At 41.4% G+C, this 16,522-nt stretch overlaps 1 protein-coding gene across 1 annotated transcript in view; it reads right to left on the bottom strand.

Moving 5' to 3' along the window:
• Positions 1-16,084, bottom strand: part of BTBD1 (BTB domain containing 1) — a 47,074-nt gene extending 30,990 nt beyond the window's left edge. Inside the window, exons 1-3 of the mRNA XM_068991080.1 lie at positions 15,687-16,084; positions 4,701-4,857; positions 15-120 (exon numbers count right to left, since the gene is read on the bottom strand). Of these exons, the coding sequence (XP_068847181.1) occupies positions 15-120; positions 4,701-4,857; positions 15,687-16,084 (661 nt within the window). The remainder of the gene's footprint in view (positions 1-14; positions 121-4,700; positions 4,858-15,686) is intronic.
• Between the last annotated feature and the right edge of the window lie 438 nt (positions 16,085-16,522).

Here is a 16,522-nt window from a genome sequence, read left to right as displayed (position 1 = left end):
CACAGTGAACTTACCTATGTCAATATCAGTAAACCCTTCTGCACTTATTGCATCCATTGTGTTTCTGTCTATTGTGTCTAGACAAAGACTAGCAAGCTGAGGTTCATCAAATAAACGAGCCTGAACATATAAAAAGATAGTTATTTTCACAGTTATTCTAACTTCAGGCTGTCCATATTCAAAGGTAACACTGTAAACAGTTATAACTGACAATTATATAAAAACTCATACTTAAAAGTACAATTATAATATGCTTAACTTTTCATTCCACAATCAGAAATAATGGAGAAAAGCACAAATGCCCAAAAGATAACAATTAATTCAATTACCATTAACAACTGTTATTTTTATATGCATATATATGACATATTTTGATCCTTAATGAAGCACTCTAGGGTAGATAAGGCAGACATCTTCCCATTATACAGATGAGAAAAGAGAGGCTCAGAGAGGTTCACTGACTCTAGCCAGATATGTTCCAAAGTGAAAGTGAAAATCGCTCAGCTGTGCCTGACTCTTTGCAACCCCATGGACTATACAGTCCATGGAATTCTCCAGGCCAGAATACTGGAGTGGGTAGCCTTTCCCTTCTCCAGGGGATCTTCCCAACCCAGGGATCGAATCCAGGTCGCCCGCATTGCAGGCGGATTCTTAACCAGCTGAGCCACAGGAGAAGCCAGCCCTTAAATCCAAGTCTTAGGATCTTTTCACTAAATGATAACATCAATTGTCAAACATACCAGTACAAACAGATTTTTTCCCCCATTTCCTGTTTGATTGGGGGGAAGAGAATAAAGTACAAAAATTTTAGAGCATTAAAGTTCTGGGAACCTAAGCAAAAACCTAACAACAGAAAAGCAAATAAGTAAATCCACATGATAGAATATTATACAATGAGAATGAACAATCTACAACTACACACAGCAAGAGGAATGAATTCCTAATGGTAAGCATAAGGAAGTACTGTATATGTTGAGCAAAAGAGTATACAGCTGACACCTGAACAACTTGCAGGTCGGGGGCACTGACCTCTGTGCAGTTGAAATCCACACAGAACTTACAGTTGGACCTTTGCATCTGAGGTCCTTCCATATCCGCGGATTTAATCAACCACAAATCATCTACTATTTACTACTGAAAAAATTACATATATAAGCGGACCCACTAAGTTCAAAGCCATGTTGGTCGAGAATCAACTGCTATATGATTTCAGCAAAGCTGAGCTTTAAGAAGTCAGAAGTCAAACTTATAATATGTGTTTTATCAGGCTGTACATTATAATTCAAAAAACAAGTTTAAAAGTAAGTAAAATTCTAATGTTAGCAGATATTCTAGCTGGCCAACTCAGCGTTTATAGTTGAGTTAGTATTTATGCAGAAAAATGAATTGTTTCACTTTTAGGAAAAATAATTTTTGGTAAAAGTTATTTTATTCAGAGTAGGAATATTTTCAGTCATTCAATACGATATCATATTTGCCTAGGAATCTACCACTGCTACTTAGGAGTAAAATTAATTTTCTCTAAATTTGAGTGTGGCACTGTTTTTAATGACTCTATTGCCCCAGAGTGTTTTCCCTCTGTAATCCATGCTGGGACAGCACACTGGTTCTTTGTTTTAGAGGGACGCTGGCATAAGTCCTCTCAAGTAAATGAACATTCTCAGTTCAAATGATTCACTTGGCAGGAACAAGACATTCACATGACAATTCATGGGCTAATTCACATGACCCCACCAAAGAAAAATCTGGAGTAATGTTGAGTTCTAAGACCAACAAAGCAATGAAAAGTTCCTTTTTTCCTCAGTGACATATGTTAAGCCTTGCTACTCAAAATGTGGTTTAGAAGCACCAGCATCATCCTAAAGTCTGTTAGAAATGCAGATTTTCAGGCCCATTTTGCTGTGTGTAGATCTAGAACAACAGGAATGAATCCCAGAAACTTAATGGTAAGCAGAAGAAAGGAAGATACATGTTGAGCAAAAGTATACAGCTGACTTTGGCTTACTGAACTAGAAAGTGGATTTTCATTGTCAACGTTTAATTTATTGGCTTCTAATTTTTCTTTTTTTGGCCACATCGTGTAGCATGTGGGATCCTAGTTTCCCAACCAGAGATCTGACCCAAGCCCCCTGCAGTGGAAGCTTGGAGTCTTAACCACTGGAGAGCTAGGAAAGTCCTACTGGTTTCCAAATTTTATGACTGAATTTAAAAAAATGAATGTAGCTAAGTGACCCTCTTCACACACAATAAAATTCTTCAGACAACAAAGAATCATGATTATCAACTTCTGTATTAGATTTTCATCGCAAGTTCAGAAAAGGAAAAAAAAAAATGCAAGTGGTAAAGAATCCACCTGCCAATGCAGGAGATGCAGATTTGATTCCCCGGTCAGGAAGATGCTCTGGAGAAGGAAACGGCAACCCACTCCAGTATTTTTGCCTGGGAAATCCCATGGACAGAGGAGCCTGGAGGGCTTCACTCCAGGGGGTTGCAAAAGAGTTGGACATGACTTAGCAACTGAACAACAGATATCACTTGTTAGTTATATAATCTTTATTGAGTTATTTCACCTCTCTGTGCTTCTATATAAAAAGTGGATGATAAGAAAATCTTCACTGAGGATAGCTACAACTCCTAAAGTTATTGCAAAGATTAAATGAATTAATGCATACAAAGTATTTAGAATGGGACCTGGCATACACTAAGTCACTCAATACATTTTGCAGTTATTATCAATATCACCATACTCTATTGGTTTGAGACCTTTTACCAGTTGCTATCTTACATTACGTTAGATATTTACCTCTTTAAGCTTCCATTTCATCTTTGAAAGGGGGATGATAATAATAATAAATAACATCACAGCTTAAAGAAGGAGTAAATGTGATAATATATACAAATGGATTAGCCTGTGTCTGGTGTACAATATACACAGACATGGAGTTCTGTGATTACGTCCAAGAAGAGGTGACATCAGCATGTTCTTTCTTCTGTAACTATAAATACTCAATGACCAAAGATTTACAAAAAGACATATCATCAATCATTTGTGATGTGACAGAACGCATGCACAATGGCAAACAAGTCTGACTCCACCCAGCCTGTTGTGAGACTTTGGGCAGGTAGTTAACTAGTCAGGTTTTAGTTTTTTCATTTGGAAAATGACAGGGTTAAGCTAAGGAATATCCATGATTATTTCCACTACTAGTATTCAGCAGGATTACATATTATCAGCTTAGACATTTCTCCCCCTCTCATTTTACTCTCTCACCTTTGTAAAGACCCTATCTGCAAGTAAGGTCACATTTTGAGGGTCCTGGGGATTAAAATTTCAACACGTGAGAATTCACCCCCTGGCACTGAATTACAAACTAGCTTAGGATTTTTTTAAACAATTCGTAAAAGGGTATCATTACATTGTCTAAGAAGAAAAAAACCGATTTACTTATATCTCAAGTATGAAGCTCAGATTATAGGCATTTAACAAGTGCTAAATAGCGTATGTTGAGGACTGGTTAATGGTTCCATAAATGTGTTCAGTATGTAAACCTTCAGACTATACACATTATGACATGTGCACTTTTCTGTATTTATAGTATACACGTTGAAAACTTTCGTAAGTGTCAAAGAAAGAATATTCTTAAATTTTAACTCCTCCAAAATATCATATGACATCCCTTACATGTAGAATCAAAAAAGAAATGATACAAATGAACTTACTTTCAAAACAGAAAGAGACTCACAGAAAGATTTAGAAAATGAACTCATGGTTGCCTGGGGGAAGGTACAATTAAGGACTCTGGAAAAGTCATGTACACACTGCTATATTAAAAATGGATAACCAACAAAAACCTATTATATAGCACATGGAACTCTGCTCAATGTTATGTGCCAGTGTGGATGGGAGCGGAGTTTGAGGGAGAATGGATACATGTATATCTACAGCTGAGCCCCTTCACTGTTCACCTGAAAGTATCACAACACTGTTAACTGGCTATACCCCAATACAAAATGTTTTTGGTGTTCAAAAATAAAAATAAATTCTAAACTCTTCAGAAGTGGGTCATCAAGCTGACAGAATACAGTAAATCTTACAACTGCTCTGGACTTGAAATACTAAATGTTAATTTCGGACCCAACAAAAATAGAGCACTAAGGTCCAGAAAGCTTCATACTCTCAATCACAGCATAAACAATGCTGGATACTACTCTCAACTCCAATCCTAAACAGCTATATAACTTTATAGAGATGAAACACCTTATTTACATAAGGTTTGGCTCAGATGGTAAAGAACCTGCCTGCGATGCCTGCAATGCAGGAAACCTGGGTTTGATCCTTGGGGTCAGCAAGATCCCCTGCAGAAGGGAACGGCAACGCACTCCAGCGTCCTTGTCTGGAGAATTCCACGGACAGAGAAGCCTAATGGGCTACAGGTCTGTGGGGTCTCAAAGAGTCGGACACAACTGAGTGACTAACACTTTCTTCAGTTTCTTCACCTACATGATACATTAACTTTAATTTGTTTTTCTATTCTAAAATCACATGAACCTGACATATTTCCCTCAATGAAATCAGAAGATTTCATACGCTTTAAAAATAATGATCTTGGACTAATTCTCCAGGAAATATTAAGTTTTCATATACAGTTAAACCCAATTTTTAAAGTTAAAAGATACATACCTTAGCTACATCAACTTACCTGCGTAAGTAACATAAAGGCATTATCTGCCCTGAGATGTTTGGTGAGAAATTCCACACAATGCGCTTCCAAGGCTGGGACCGCGTACTTCTTAGCCGTATAAAGAGTCGTCATAACTGTTTCTGGGCCGATTTGAACTTCATCTGAATACAGAAATCTGGAAAGCAAGTGGAAATTGCAGAGATGGTCAGGAGGGTTTTAGACAAGCAATCCATTGGAATTAAGTCTCTGAGGAATATTTGAAAAGATAATTAGCAAAGTGAAAAATAACTTGAAAAGTACATCAGACTTTCCAGGATTATTTGCACATACATCACCTCATTTTATTCTGACTCAATCCTGAGAGGCAGGCAGTCTCCATTTATAGAGGAGACTAAAGTTAAGTCTTCAAGCCAAATTTTTAAAGGCCTTTTAGCATTCCATAGGAGCTTCCTTTCTTCTTCATAAAAAAATTTTCACTTAAGCAAACTTACAGACAGCTTAAGTTCACATCTCTGAAGGTCAAAACATCCATTTATTTCCTGATGATGGTATCTTCTTATTCTGGGCATCTTTTAACCTTTCCTTATTATCCCAGAATTAGCATTATGACCAAAGACTAGAGTACGGGGGTTCAGAAGAATAAAACTGTTTAATGATATCTTAAATGGCCCTATATTGCTATGCACTTTTGAGTATATAGGTCCAATTTTCTCTCGAAATACTACCAAACCAATACCACCTTACCTATGGCCTCAGGAGCCGATTCTACCTGGTACTAGGTAAGTCAGATTCCTACAACTGCACATAGAGGATAAGAATCTCAGACAGGGCCTGGGCAGTTCCTGCTGAATTATACTGAAGCTACTGCATATTCATTTTAGTTCCCCTGCGGTTCCTGAGAAACCCTTGAGCTTACTGCCCAATGCTCAGTTACACTCAGAGCAGCTGAGGGTGCTAGAGAAATGAGGCAATGAGAACAAGTATTTTATTTTAGCAATACGAATTAAGACTTAGAACACTGGAAAGCCCACGAATATCTTTCAGAACACTATACAGTAGAGTGAGTGAGAAAGGAGGTTCTAGTTCACGTCCCTTCCCTCCGCTTTTCAATTTCTCTATTCTGGTGTCCAGAATCACCGTCCAAGATCAAATTCTAGCTGGTTACATCCCCCAACTTCCCACTTTAACCAAATGCTGGCATCCCTCTAAGAAGATCATTATCCTTACAACTACTTCGACTGGAAGCTGTTCACCTCCATCCTTCCCTGGTGGCTCAGATGGTAAAGAATCTGCCTGCAATGCAGGAGATCGGGGTTTGATCCCTGGGTCGGGAAGATCCCCTGGAGAAGGGAATGGCTACCCACTCCAGTATTCTTGCTTGGAGAATCCCATGGACAGAGAAGCCTGGTGGGCTACAGTCCATCGGCTCACAAAAAGTCGGACATGATTGAGCAACTCCCTTACAACTCAGGTGCAAAAGTGAAGGTTGCTGTTTTTCAAGATTACACTGTTTTCAAACATTTTTCCAAAACCTCTCAAGCCAGCCATCTGTATCACCCTCATAATACTCAACGATACGTGCCATTTAGTGATGAGTGCACGGAATTAAGAAAAACCTTAAGTGTCTTATAGTCAGGGGTAGGGGGATGAATAAAAAGAGGAGGGCAAATTAGCATTTGTTGAGTCTCTATCATGTGACAGACGCCAATTCATTTAATCCTCTCACAAGGAAGGGAGGTGCTGCTACCTGCGTTTTAAAGATGGGGAAACAGGCTGAAGAAACACAAGAGCTGTCTACCATAACACACCATTTCTATGCTTCTGACTGCTTTCAGTGTTAGACTCTCAGACCAGTCAGGTGGGAGCCCTCTTAATTTGTCTGGACTCAAGAAGAGATCCCTTGAGTTTGAATCTGTTCTATCACTTGCTAGCTACATGACTTTAAACAAGTTATCATTGTGCTTCTTTCTGTTAAGAGATGTGAACAACAGTGTCTTCTTCATAATGCTCTGGTGAGGATTAGTATCAGTTAAAATACACACAAATAGTTAGTAAACATTAGCTATTTATTTTTTATACCGCTTCATTTTTTATCTCTGCTATTTTCCTCTGTATTTCACAAGATTTCAAGTGTTCCAGCCCTTCTATTTTTTCCCCCAGCAATCATACAGTTAAATTTCTAAGAATTCTTGCTTCTTGAGTATTATTTTTTTTAACTCCACAGTACCATGTCTCATTTTTAAGGATGCGAAAAATGTTCTCAGTCTCCAAGTTTTAAAAGTTCCTTTCTGTTCCCTGAACTACCTACTTCCTCGAGGATCAGCTGTTCTTGGTCTTTATCATTCATATTCTGACTTTCCTTATATGTCAAAAGTTTAATGATTATCTCCAGTGACCATTCCAGTAGCTGGTGTGTTTTCTTTGCTGTTGTGTAAGTAGGACTGCTTTCCAGCTAAAACCTTCTCCAAAATGGAGAGGTGGGTGGGGAGCTGTGTATGTGGGAGGCTCGTTGACTGACACCTTACCTGAGAGTGGGAAAGCAGCCTTTAGGTCAGATACCACAACTCCTCCACCCCCTTTCAATGCCATTACCCTGAATTCCCTAAGATAAGCCAGCATTCTAGTTCTCCCCAGGTGGTTTGTCTAGTTTATGTAAAGAGGAGTCTGTCAGCTATTGTGGAGGGGGGCAGGGGCGGGGTGGTGGTGGTGGTGGTGGTGTGCAATGGTCAGCATACAAGAGCTGGTTGAGGGGATGACCTTCTCATTTCACCTTGCTCACCACCACCTCTCAACCTAGAGCCAAGCTGGGGCTCAGCCAGGAAGGACAGCCCCCATCTCCATCACAGCTCCTCCTTCTCTGGATTCTGGGCTCCAGTCACTTTACTTCATTATCAACACACTTCCAACTGCCTTGTTCCTTTTCTACACTGGCTTCCAACCTCTCTCCCTTTTTAGTCTTCACTGTAATGGGTTACTTCTTTTGTATTTCTCTATATAGTCATTTTAACTGGAACAGACAGAAGGCTAACAGCATGCTCAATTCCCTTCTTAAACGAGAAACCGATTAAATTTTTAAGGAAGAGATAGGAAGAAGTCTTCATATATGTCTTAGTTTGTTTTCAGGCAAAAATTACTAGTTATAAACTATAGAGCTGAGATGCAGGGCCTTTATTACCATTGTTTGAATAGATTCAAGCATACGGTTCTGTAACAATCTATAACTGGTGTCCTTGACAAAAAGACCTGGAAAAGATTCCCACAAGAACTTCTACTTGAGATCCAAAACATGAAAAGCAGGTAGGAAGAACATTCCAGGAACCAAAGAATTGTGTTTTTAGACTATACTATATGGCCCACAGGGCTTCACTGGTGGCTCAGTGGTAAAGAACCTGCCTGCAATGCAGGAGACCTGGGTTTGATCCAGAGGTCGGGAAGATTCCCTGGAGAAGGAAATGGCAAGGCACTTCAGTATTCTTGCCTGGAAAATCCCATAGACAGAGGAGCCTGGTGGGCTGCAGTCCACGGGGTCGCACAGAGTTGGACACAACTGAGTCACTAACATGTGGCCCACAACTCCATTCAAGTTGCCTTTCATGACCCAGATAACCACAATGGTGTGATCACTCACCTAAAGCCAGACATCCTGGAATGCAAAGTCAAGTGGGCCTTAGGAAGCATCACTATGAACAAAGCTAGTGAAGGTGATGGAATTCCAGTTGAGCTATTTCAAATCCTAAAAGATGATGCTGTGAAAGTGCTGCACTCAATATGCCAAATTTGGAAAACTAAGCAGTGGCCACAGGACTAGAAAAGGTCAGTTTTCATTCCAATTCCAAAGAAAGGCAACGCCAAACAATGCTCAAACTACCGCACAATTGCACTCATTTCATACGCTAGCAAAGTACTGCTCAAAATTCTCCAAGCCAGGCTTCAGCAGTATGTGAACCGTGAACTGAACTTCCAGATGTTCAAGCTGGATTTAGAAAAGGCAGAGGAACCAGAGATCAAATTGCCAACATCCACTGGATTATCAAAAAAGCAAGAGAGTTCCAGAAAAACAACTTCTGCTTTATTGACTCTGCCAAAGCCTCTGACTGTGTGGATCACAACAAAGTATGGAAAATTCTGAAAGAGATGGGAACACCAGACCACCTTACTTGCCTCCTGAGAAATCTGTATGCAGGTCAAGAAGCAACGGTTAGAACTGGACATGAACAACAGACTGGTTCCAAATCGGGAAAGGAGTACATCAAGGCTGTATACTGTCACTCTGTTTATTTCACTTATATGCAGAGTACATCATGCAAAATGCCGGGCTGGATGAAGCACAAGCTGTAATCAAGATTGCAGGGAGGAATATCAATAACCTCAGATAAGCAGATGATACCACCCTTATGGCAGAAAGCAAAGAACTAAAGAGCTTGATGAAAGTGAAAGAGCAGAGTAGAAATGCTGGCTTAAAATTCAACATCCGGTCCCATCACTTCATGAGAAATAGACAGGGAAATAGTGACAGACTTTTATTTTGGGGGGCTTCAAAATCACGGCAGATGGTGACTGTAGCCATGAAATTAAAAGATGCTTGCTCCTTGGAAGAAAAGCTATGACCAACCTAGACAGCATATTAAAAAGCAGAGACATTACTTTGCCAACAAAGGTCCGTCTAGTCAAAGCTATGGTTTTTCCAGTAGTCATGTATCGATGTGAGAGTTGGACTATAAGGAAAGCTGAGCACCAAAGAATGGATGCTTTTGAACTGTGATGTTGGAGAAGACTCTTGAGAGTCCCTTGAACTGCAAGGACATCCAACCAGTCCATCCTAAAGGAAATCAGTCCTGAATATTCACTGGAAGAACTGATGCTGAAGCTCCAATACTTTGGCCACCTGATGCAAAGAACTGACTCATTGGAAAAGACTGTGATGCTGGGAAAGATTGAGGGCAGGAGGAGAAGGGGATGACAGGATGAGATGGTTGGATGGCAACACCGACTCACTGGACATGAGTTTGGGTAAACTCCAGGAGTTGGTGATGGACAGGGAAGCCTGGCGTGCTGCAGTCCATGGGGTCGCAAAGAGTCGGACGTGACTGAGCGACTGAACTGAACTGAAACTATACCTTGGCGATTTACCTTTGGCTTGAATATATTTGAGAAACATCTATATTTATATCTAAAGATGTAGATTAAGGACACTATTCATCCCAGCAATGCCTTCTTTATGATGGGACGGCATCAGGAATTTTTTTTAACTGATCTTAGTATCAGATAAGAGTTGTGCATCTCTTAAGCAGTTGGCCTGTTTTCAATCTGACAAACACTATGAACTGTAACTGCCTGGCCAGCTTTCCCTTTTTGTAATAGTTGCTAAAATGATCAAAATTAAGTCTGTAGAGTATGCACAGCATGCATTTTTATATTAGCTTCATTTTGACTGCTTTATTTCTTACCTCTGTGTTTCTTGTTAGACATTTTAAATTGTTTTTGGAGCAATGGAAGTTATAAATAAATACCAGACTATAAACTGTAAGAAAGGGAACTCTGTGTTTCTTATATTTTTTCCCATATCTTTCCTACAGCACCAGGCTCAGTTTGGGTACCTGGCAAAGATTTAATAAATACACGTTAGCCAACTACACAGCTCAGTACAAGTTTCTAGCTATTGATAGGGAAACCATTTTCATTTCTAGTAAGAAAAAAGGCTACTTAAAAATCCAAGAATCACCTTGATTCATATTTTACATACATGTTTTCCCCACATTTTATTTAATTACTAACACTCTTGTAATTCAAAAAAACTCTGTAAGCCAATATTTACAAATTATAACTTAAAATTAAACATAGTATTACCACAGTACTTTGCACTTTAAAATTAACGTTTCTAATACACTACCTCTAAGAACCAGAGCACAGAGAAATAATTACAGGTCATCAAACTATTTCTGATTTTTTCCTGAAGATGAACAGCTTTCCAAAATATAAAACTCAGGTTACATTTAATCCAATTTAAAAATTAAACGACTAAGGTACAAACTTCATTGTAAATTAGAAAAATCATAAGATTATGTACAGGAAACTGTGTCACTACTGATTTATTCATTTTACTCAAAAACATTTACTGAGGGCTATATAATAATAGACAGGTCCTAGAAATACAAACACAGACAACACTGCCCATAAAAAGCTCATGGTTTGGTAATAAAATGATTAAAAAGTAATGTCATAATTATAACAGCATTATACATTAGGCATGATTTGATAACTATCTCTAAAGATGGCCCTAATAAATCATGCTTTCCATGATCCAGACCTTTACACAGAGCTGTCCCATAATGAATCTGGGCTCGTCCTGTTTGATTTCCTTTAATCAACAGAACGTGGCAGAAGTAACACTATGCCAGCCTGGGGCCTAAACTCTGAGGATGCAGAAGCTCCTACTTTTGTGCTTTCAGGAGCCATGGCCTGCTGCTTGCCAGGAAGTCAGGCTAACCTTGCAAAGATCAGCTGGAGGAGCTTTGGAGAGAGAGAGGCTCAGCCAAACCATAATCTGAATCAAACCCCCAGATGACCCTTGCCCCAACTGTTATCAGACTGACTGCATGGGAGACCTGAAGAATATGCTAGAAGAACCTCTCACACAGTTGTGAAAGATAATAAGACTATGTTTAAGCCACTAAGTGTTGGAGTTGCTTGTTCTACAGCAACAGATTAAAAACTTGATACAAGACATTACATGAGGCAGCAAATCTGCTGGCAGCGATGTTTTATAAAGAGATAAAGCCTCAAGTATATCTGAAAGGTAATTATTAAGTCCGTAAACCTTCTAGGCAAAGAAGTACAAAGGCAAGGAGGCATTAGAAGGCAAGTATTAAAATAAGAAAAAGACCATCAGCAGAACTGGGGTACTCACTAGATGGAGAGGAAGAGAAAGAGATATCAAATCATACAGGTCTTGCATATCGGTTAAAATGTTTAAATGCATCCCATACGCAAAAAGAAGTCATTAAGAGATTCAGGGGAGTCCTGTAATAATGTCTAGATATCAGAGAGATAACTTTGTTAACAGCGTGAAGAATGAAGCGAGCTGAGTCTAAAGGCAGTGTGATCTGTTTGAAGCAATGCAAAAAAAAAATTGAGAGAATTGAGCAGAACCTTTAAGATTGGTCCAAACAGGATGAGAAACAAATGGAACATAATGGAACCAAACTACAGCCTGCAGCCAAGCCCACCTGAGTCATCCCCAACTGACCCACATAACAAGAATATTCAGAGGAAGAATACACGATTGCTTTTCTAAGCCTCTGATTTTGGGGGTGCTTTATAGCACTGTTATGACAAAAGCTGCCTGAGACAGGACATATGAAGTATGCCTGCCTCAAAGACTGTTCTGAAATTTGGGTTCACACAAGGTGCTCAGGAACAACAGTAAGGAGAACATGGCAAGCACTCATTAAGTGTTAAGATATTTTTATTGTTGACAGTCCATCTGCATGTGTACTAAACAGACACTCATTTGTGATTGTCCAGTTGGAAACGGGGTTTGGGTTGAGCACAAGTTTCACGGTACCGCTGGAGCAGTATGTAGCGCCACAGGTTAATGGGAGAAAGGAAGACAACAGCTGTCACCTGCTCCTTTTACTCCTTCCACAGTCTAATCTCCAAACAACTGCCAGGAGTTCTTAAACCAGATCACAGCAACCCCTGATTCCATGGAGAGACAAGCTTGGCGGGCTATGCAGTCCTGGTGGGGCCACAAAGAATGGGATACTACTGTGTGACTAACACTCACTTTTCCTATCAACTCCCTGTTCAAAACCCTTCAAAGGATTCCCACTATAGACAGGGGAATCCAAGTCTTTCCATGGGCTCTACAGCTGTGCACAATCCTGGCCAGCCTATCTTGTTGACCTCATCTTCTACCACTTCCCCCCTTATTCTGTCTGTTCAGATCACACTGGTTTACTCTTGCAGTTTGTCTAACAGGAGAAATTTGGGGCCTTAAACACGTTTTTCTTGAGATGAATGGTCCTTCTCCTACAGGTTGATCATCTTTCCTTAAAACACTTATTTGTACTTGACATTCTGTCTTTGTTTCTCCCTACTAGATGATTAACTCTGTGAGGGTAGGGACTTCCTCTTGTTCACTGCTATATCCGATATCTAAAACAGTACAAGGAAGGCAGTGTTTCTCAAATGAACAACTAAGAACATCACTTAAAGGTCTGGCAGATCAAAATGAGCAGTTTCTTAAAGTGCTTCAAACTCAAGTTCAAAAGCCTTTAAGTAATGTTTAATTCAAGTTGTAAACATAAAAGTATGCCCAAGCTAACCTGCTTTTCAACCTCAGTAAGTACCATGACACATCTTTTTGTCACACAATAATAGGTAAATACAGCATCTTTGCTTCACAACCAGCCAACAACCTAAGTTTAAAAATCAGTCCAGAGATCACTTTCAGAATAAAACAATGACTAGAGCCTGAAGAAGTATAAATACCATGACCACACTGAAACTAGAAAAATTTCAAGGACTCAGATGAATCCACTTATTTTCTATTCGTGGGAAACAACAGACTGATTAACAGTTTCAGTGAAAACATGAACCCAGCATTTTCTCTCTACATTCTTATCCTAGCAATCTCTGTATTTTTTAAGAGAAAAAGTTACCCAACAATATTTAGATCGGTGGCTCTCAAACGTAGCCAATATCAGATTCAGGGAAAGAATTAAATACACTCTCAAGGTCCCACTGGCAAACATTACAATACTGTGAGGAGGAAGGAAGAGAATTAAAAATGTAACAGGTGATTACAAGGAAGGTGAACCAACAATTCATTAAAAAGTACTTCCAATTTAGAAAATCTAAAGAAGTAAAACCAATGCTCCCAGTCAACTTCAAACCAAATCCCCAAATGATCTAGATATTAGCTTGAGTTGTTGTTTTTCCTTTTATAAATGTAACTGAACTAAATTACAAAACATATGAAAAACAAGTCAACACCATCTTGCCACTCCAACACAACTTTGGTTAGCATTTAGGTATATTTCCTCTCTCCCTTTCTCTAAGTATATCTTTGCTGCTTCTTTTCTCAGTTTTTAACTACTGTGAGCAATTCAAATGCTAATTATACACTTTTTTTTTTCACAATAATGTTATTATCTAGTCTTCATGACTATCATACTTAGCAGCTGCACTGCTGCTAAGCCACTTTAGTCAATTCTCTGCAACCCTATGGACCACAGCCCGCCAAACTCCTCTGTCCATGGGATTCTCCAGGCAAGAACACTGGAGTGGGTTTCAGTGCCCTGCTTAGCAGCTGCACCACATGCCATCAGATGGACCTATCACTGGTAAAACCGTTCCCTCTGCTACACTACTTCCTCACTACTATAAACAGTCCCCCTTAAATATTTTTGTGTGGAACATTTTCAGTACTTGACTACTTCCTACCTGTGGGGAAAATAATCTACAACGCCCAACTGTTTTCCTACCACCTTTGTTGGAAAGGTCTTGCCAGATGTTATCTTCACCAAAACACACACACACACACACACACACACACACAAACTGGAGGGTTTGTAAGAAGAGGAAAAGTACTATACTTTTAATTTGCACTTCTTTAATTGTTAATGAGGTTAAACACTGGCTGCTAATTATACTTTTTCTTCCCTAAATGATCTATCCTGTCCTTTATTCATTGTTTAATGGGATTTTGGTATTACTTTCTACCTGTGCTAACTTTGTATTCCATTTCCTACTGACCTCACTGAGCTGTTAGCCTTTGTGGAGAACTTATCTGTTCCCTGACCTACCTGTTATGCCTCAGTACCATCCAAGCCTGTTGTTTTAACAATACATTCTATTCAGGCAGCTAAAACCATCTCATAATGAAACATACATGGTCTCTGGTATGGGCTGGCTCTATTACCTCCATCAAGTTACTTGACTTCTCTGGGCCTCAGTCTCATTATCAAAACTGTATAAAACAATACTTCAGTTCAGTTCAGTTCAGTCGCTCAGTCGTGTCCGAGTCTTTGCAACCCCATGAATTGCAGCACCCCAGGCCTCCCTGTCCATCACCAACTCCCGGAGTTCACTCAAACACGTCCATCGAGTCGGCGATGCCATCCAGCCATCTCATCCTCTGTCGTCCCCTTCTCCTCCTGCCCCCAATCCCTCCCAGCATCAGGGTCTTTTCCAATGAGTCAACTCTTCGCATGAGGTGGCCAAGGTACTGGAGTTTCAGCTTTAGCATCATTCCTTCCAAAGAAAACCCATGACTGATCTTTAGAATGGACTGGTTGGATGTCCTTGCAGTCCAAGGGACTCTCAAGAGTCTTCTCCAACACCACAGTTCAAAAGCATCAATTATTCGGCGCTCAGCTTTCTTCACAATACTTACACCTTCCTATATGGACTTTTGTGAATAACCAGGTAATAATGCCAGACTATTAGCTCCCTCCATTAAATAATATTAATCAGAAGTCAATCTTCTATCCTCACATAATCAAAAAGCCAATTCTAACACTGATAGGAAGATTTTTTTTTTAGCAAACATAATCTTGTCTGCTGGAATGCAAGCTAGCTAGAACCAAACTTACTTGTTTAGGTGTTTACTTTCCTGGATCATGACAACTAATATTAATGGAAAAGGAGTAACAATTTACAAAATAATAAAATTAAAAGGTCATCGGTCTTCCAAGACTCCGCAACTACCCCTCTCCCCCAACAAAACCCTAAAACGTCGCAAATAGGCCATCAGGGCGATCTGACCCAAACTCTGTTCTCATCACGTCCCTAATTCCCTAAAATCCCCGCTACTGGAAACGGGAAAACGCAGGCTCCTGGGCCCCAGACACTAGCGTTTACCCTAACGACAGGCAGGCAGCCGTCCAGGCTGACGAATGTCGGTTTCGACCTCCCCGAGCATCACCGACGCGGGAGGAAACTGAGGCCGGGGGGTAAGCAGAGCCTCGCCCAAAGTCACGGCTGGGCGGCCGCCCTCACCTCAGCAGCGCCAGGAAGGCGGCGGGCTCCACGTCGGGCAGCTCGATCTCGGCCGACGTCGTGGCCATGCCGCCGTTGAACATGGCGTCGAAGACGGCGCTGCCCGCCGCCAGTACGAAGCGGTGGGCCGGGATGCGCTGCGGGCCCCCGGCAGCGCCACCGCCGCGGCCCTTGCCCAGCACGAAGCGCACATCGCTCAGGAGCTCCGAGTTGAAGAGGAAGGCGAAACGCTCTTTCAGCGATGCCTTGGTCGCCTGCCAGTTGTACAGCGGCTCCCGCTTCAGGGGGAGCAAGGGCCCTAGAGAGGAAGTCGACGGCGGCGGCGGCCCCGCGGCACCCGGCTCCGCTTCAGCCCCTGGGACCTGCTCGCCTGTAACTGCTGGTCCGAGCGAGGCCATCCTCCAGCGGCGCGGCTCCGCGGGCTAGAGAGAGCGGTGCTGCCGCCCAACCGCCATCGCCGAGGCTGGCACCGCCTCCCTACCTTCCGGGAAAGGCGCTTCCGGAAGCCGCGCGCCTCCGCCGGCCCCTCCCCGAGCTGTCCGGCGCGCGTGCCCGGGCGGAGGCGCGTCCCCGCCGCGGGGCCGGAGGTGGGAGTTCTACCGGGCCTGAAACGCTGGCCCCTTCCTTCCCTTAGGCCCCTCCTCAGCAACTGCAGCGCCTCCCACTTGTATCCAGGGCGAGTTCCTAGGCTCTCCTTCTGGGAGTTTCACGTCTGGAAGAAGAGGGGGCGGAGGGCATGGCCAAGAAAGGTCGTGAGAGGGGAGAAGGTGATTTCACGTGGCCCCCTCCTCTAGGAATCCTCAAAGTCACCCCTCCAGAGGGGCACTGTTCCTGTG

This window comes from Capricornis sumatraensis, chromosome 19 (assembly GCF_032405125.1).
Source record: "Capricornis sumatraensis isolate serow.1 chromosome 19, serow.2, whole genome shotgun sequence".
In the NCBI taxonomy this organism is placed as follows: domain Eukaryota; kingdom Metazoa; phylum Chordata; class Mammalia; order Artiodactyla; family Bovidae; genus Capricornis; species Capricornis sumatraensis.
Note: the sequence above shows the minus strand (reverse complement) of the source record. Positions and strands in the feature narration are given on the sequence as shown.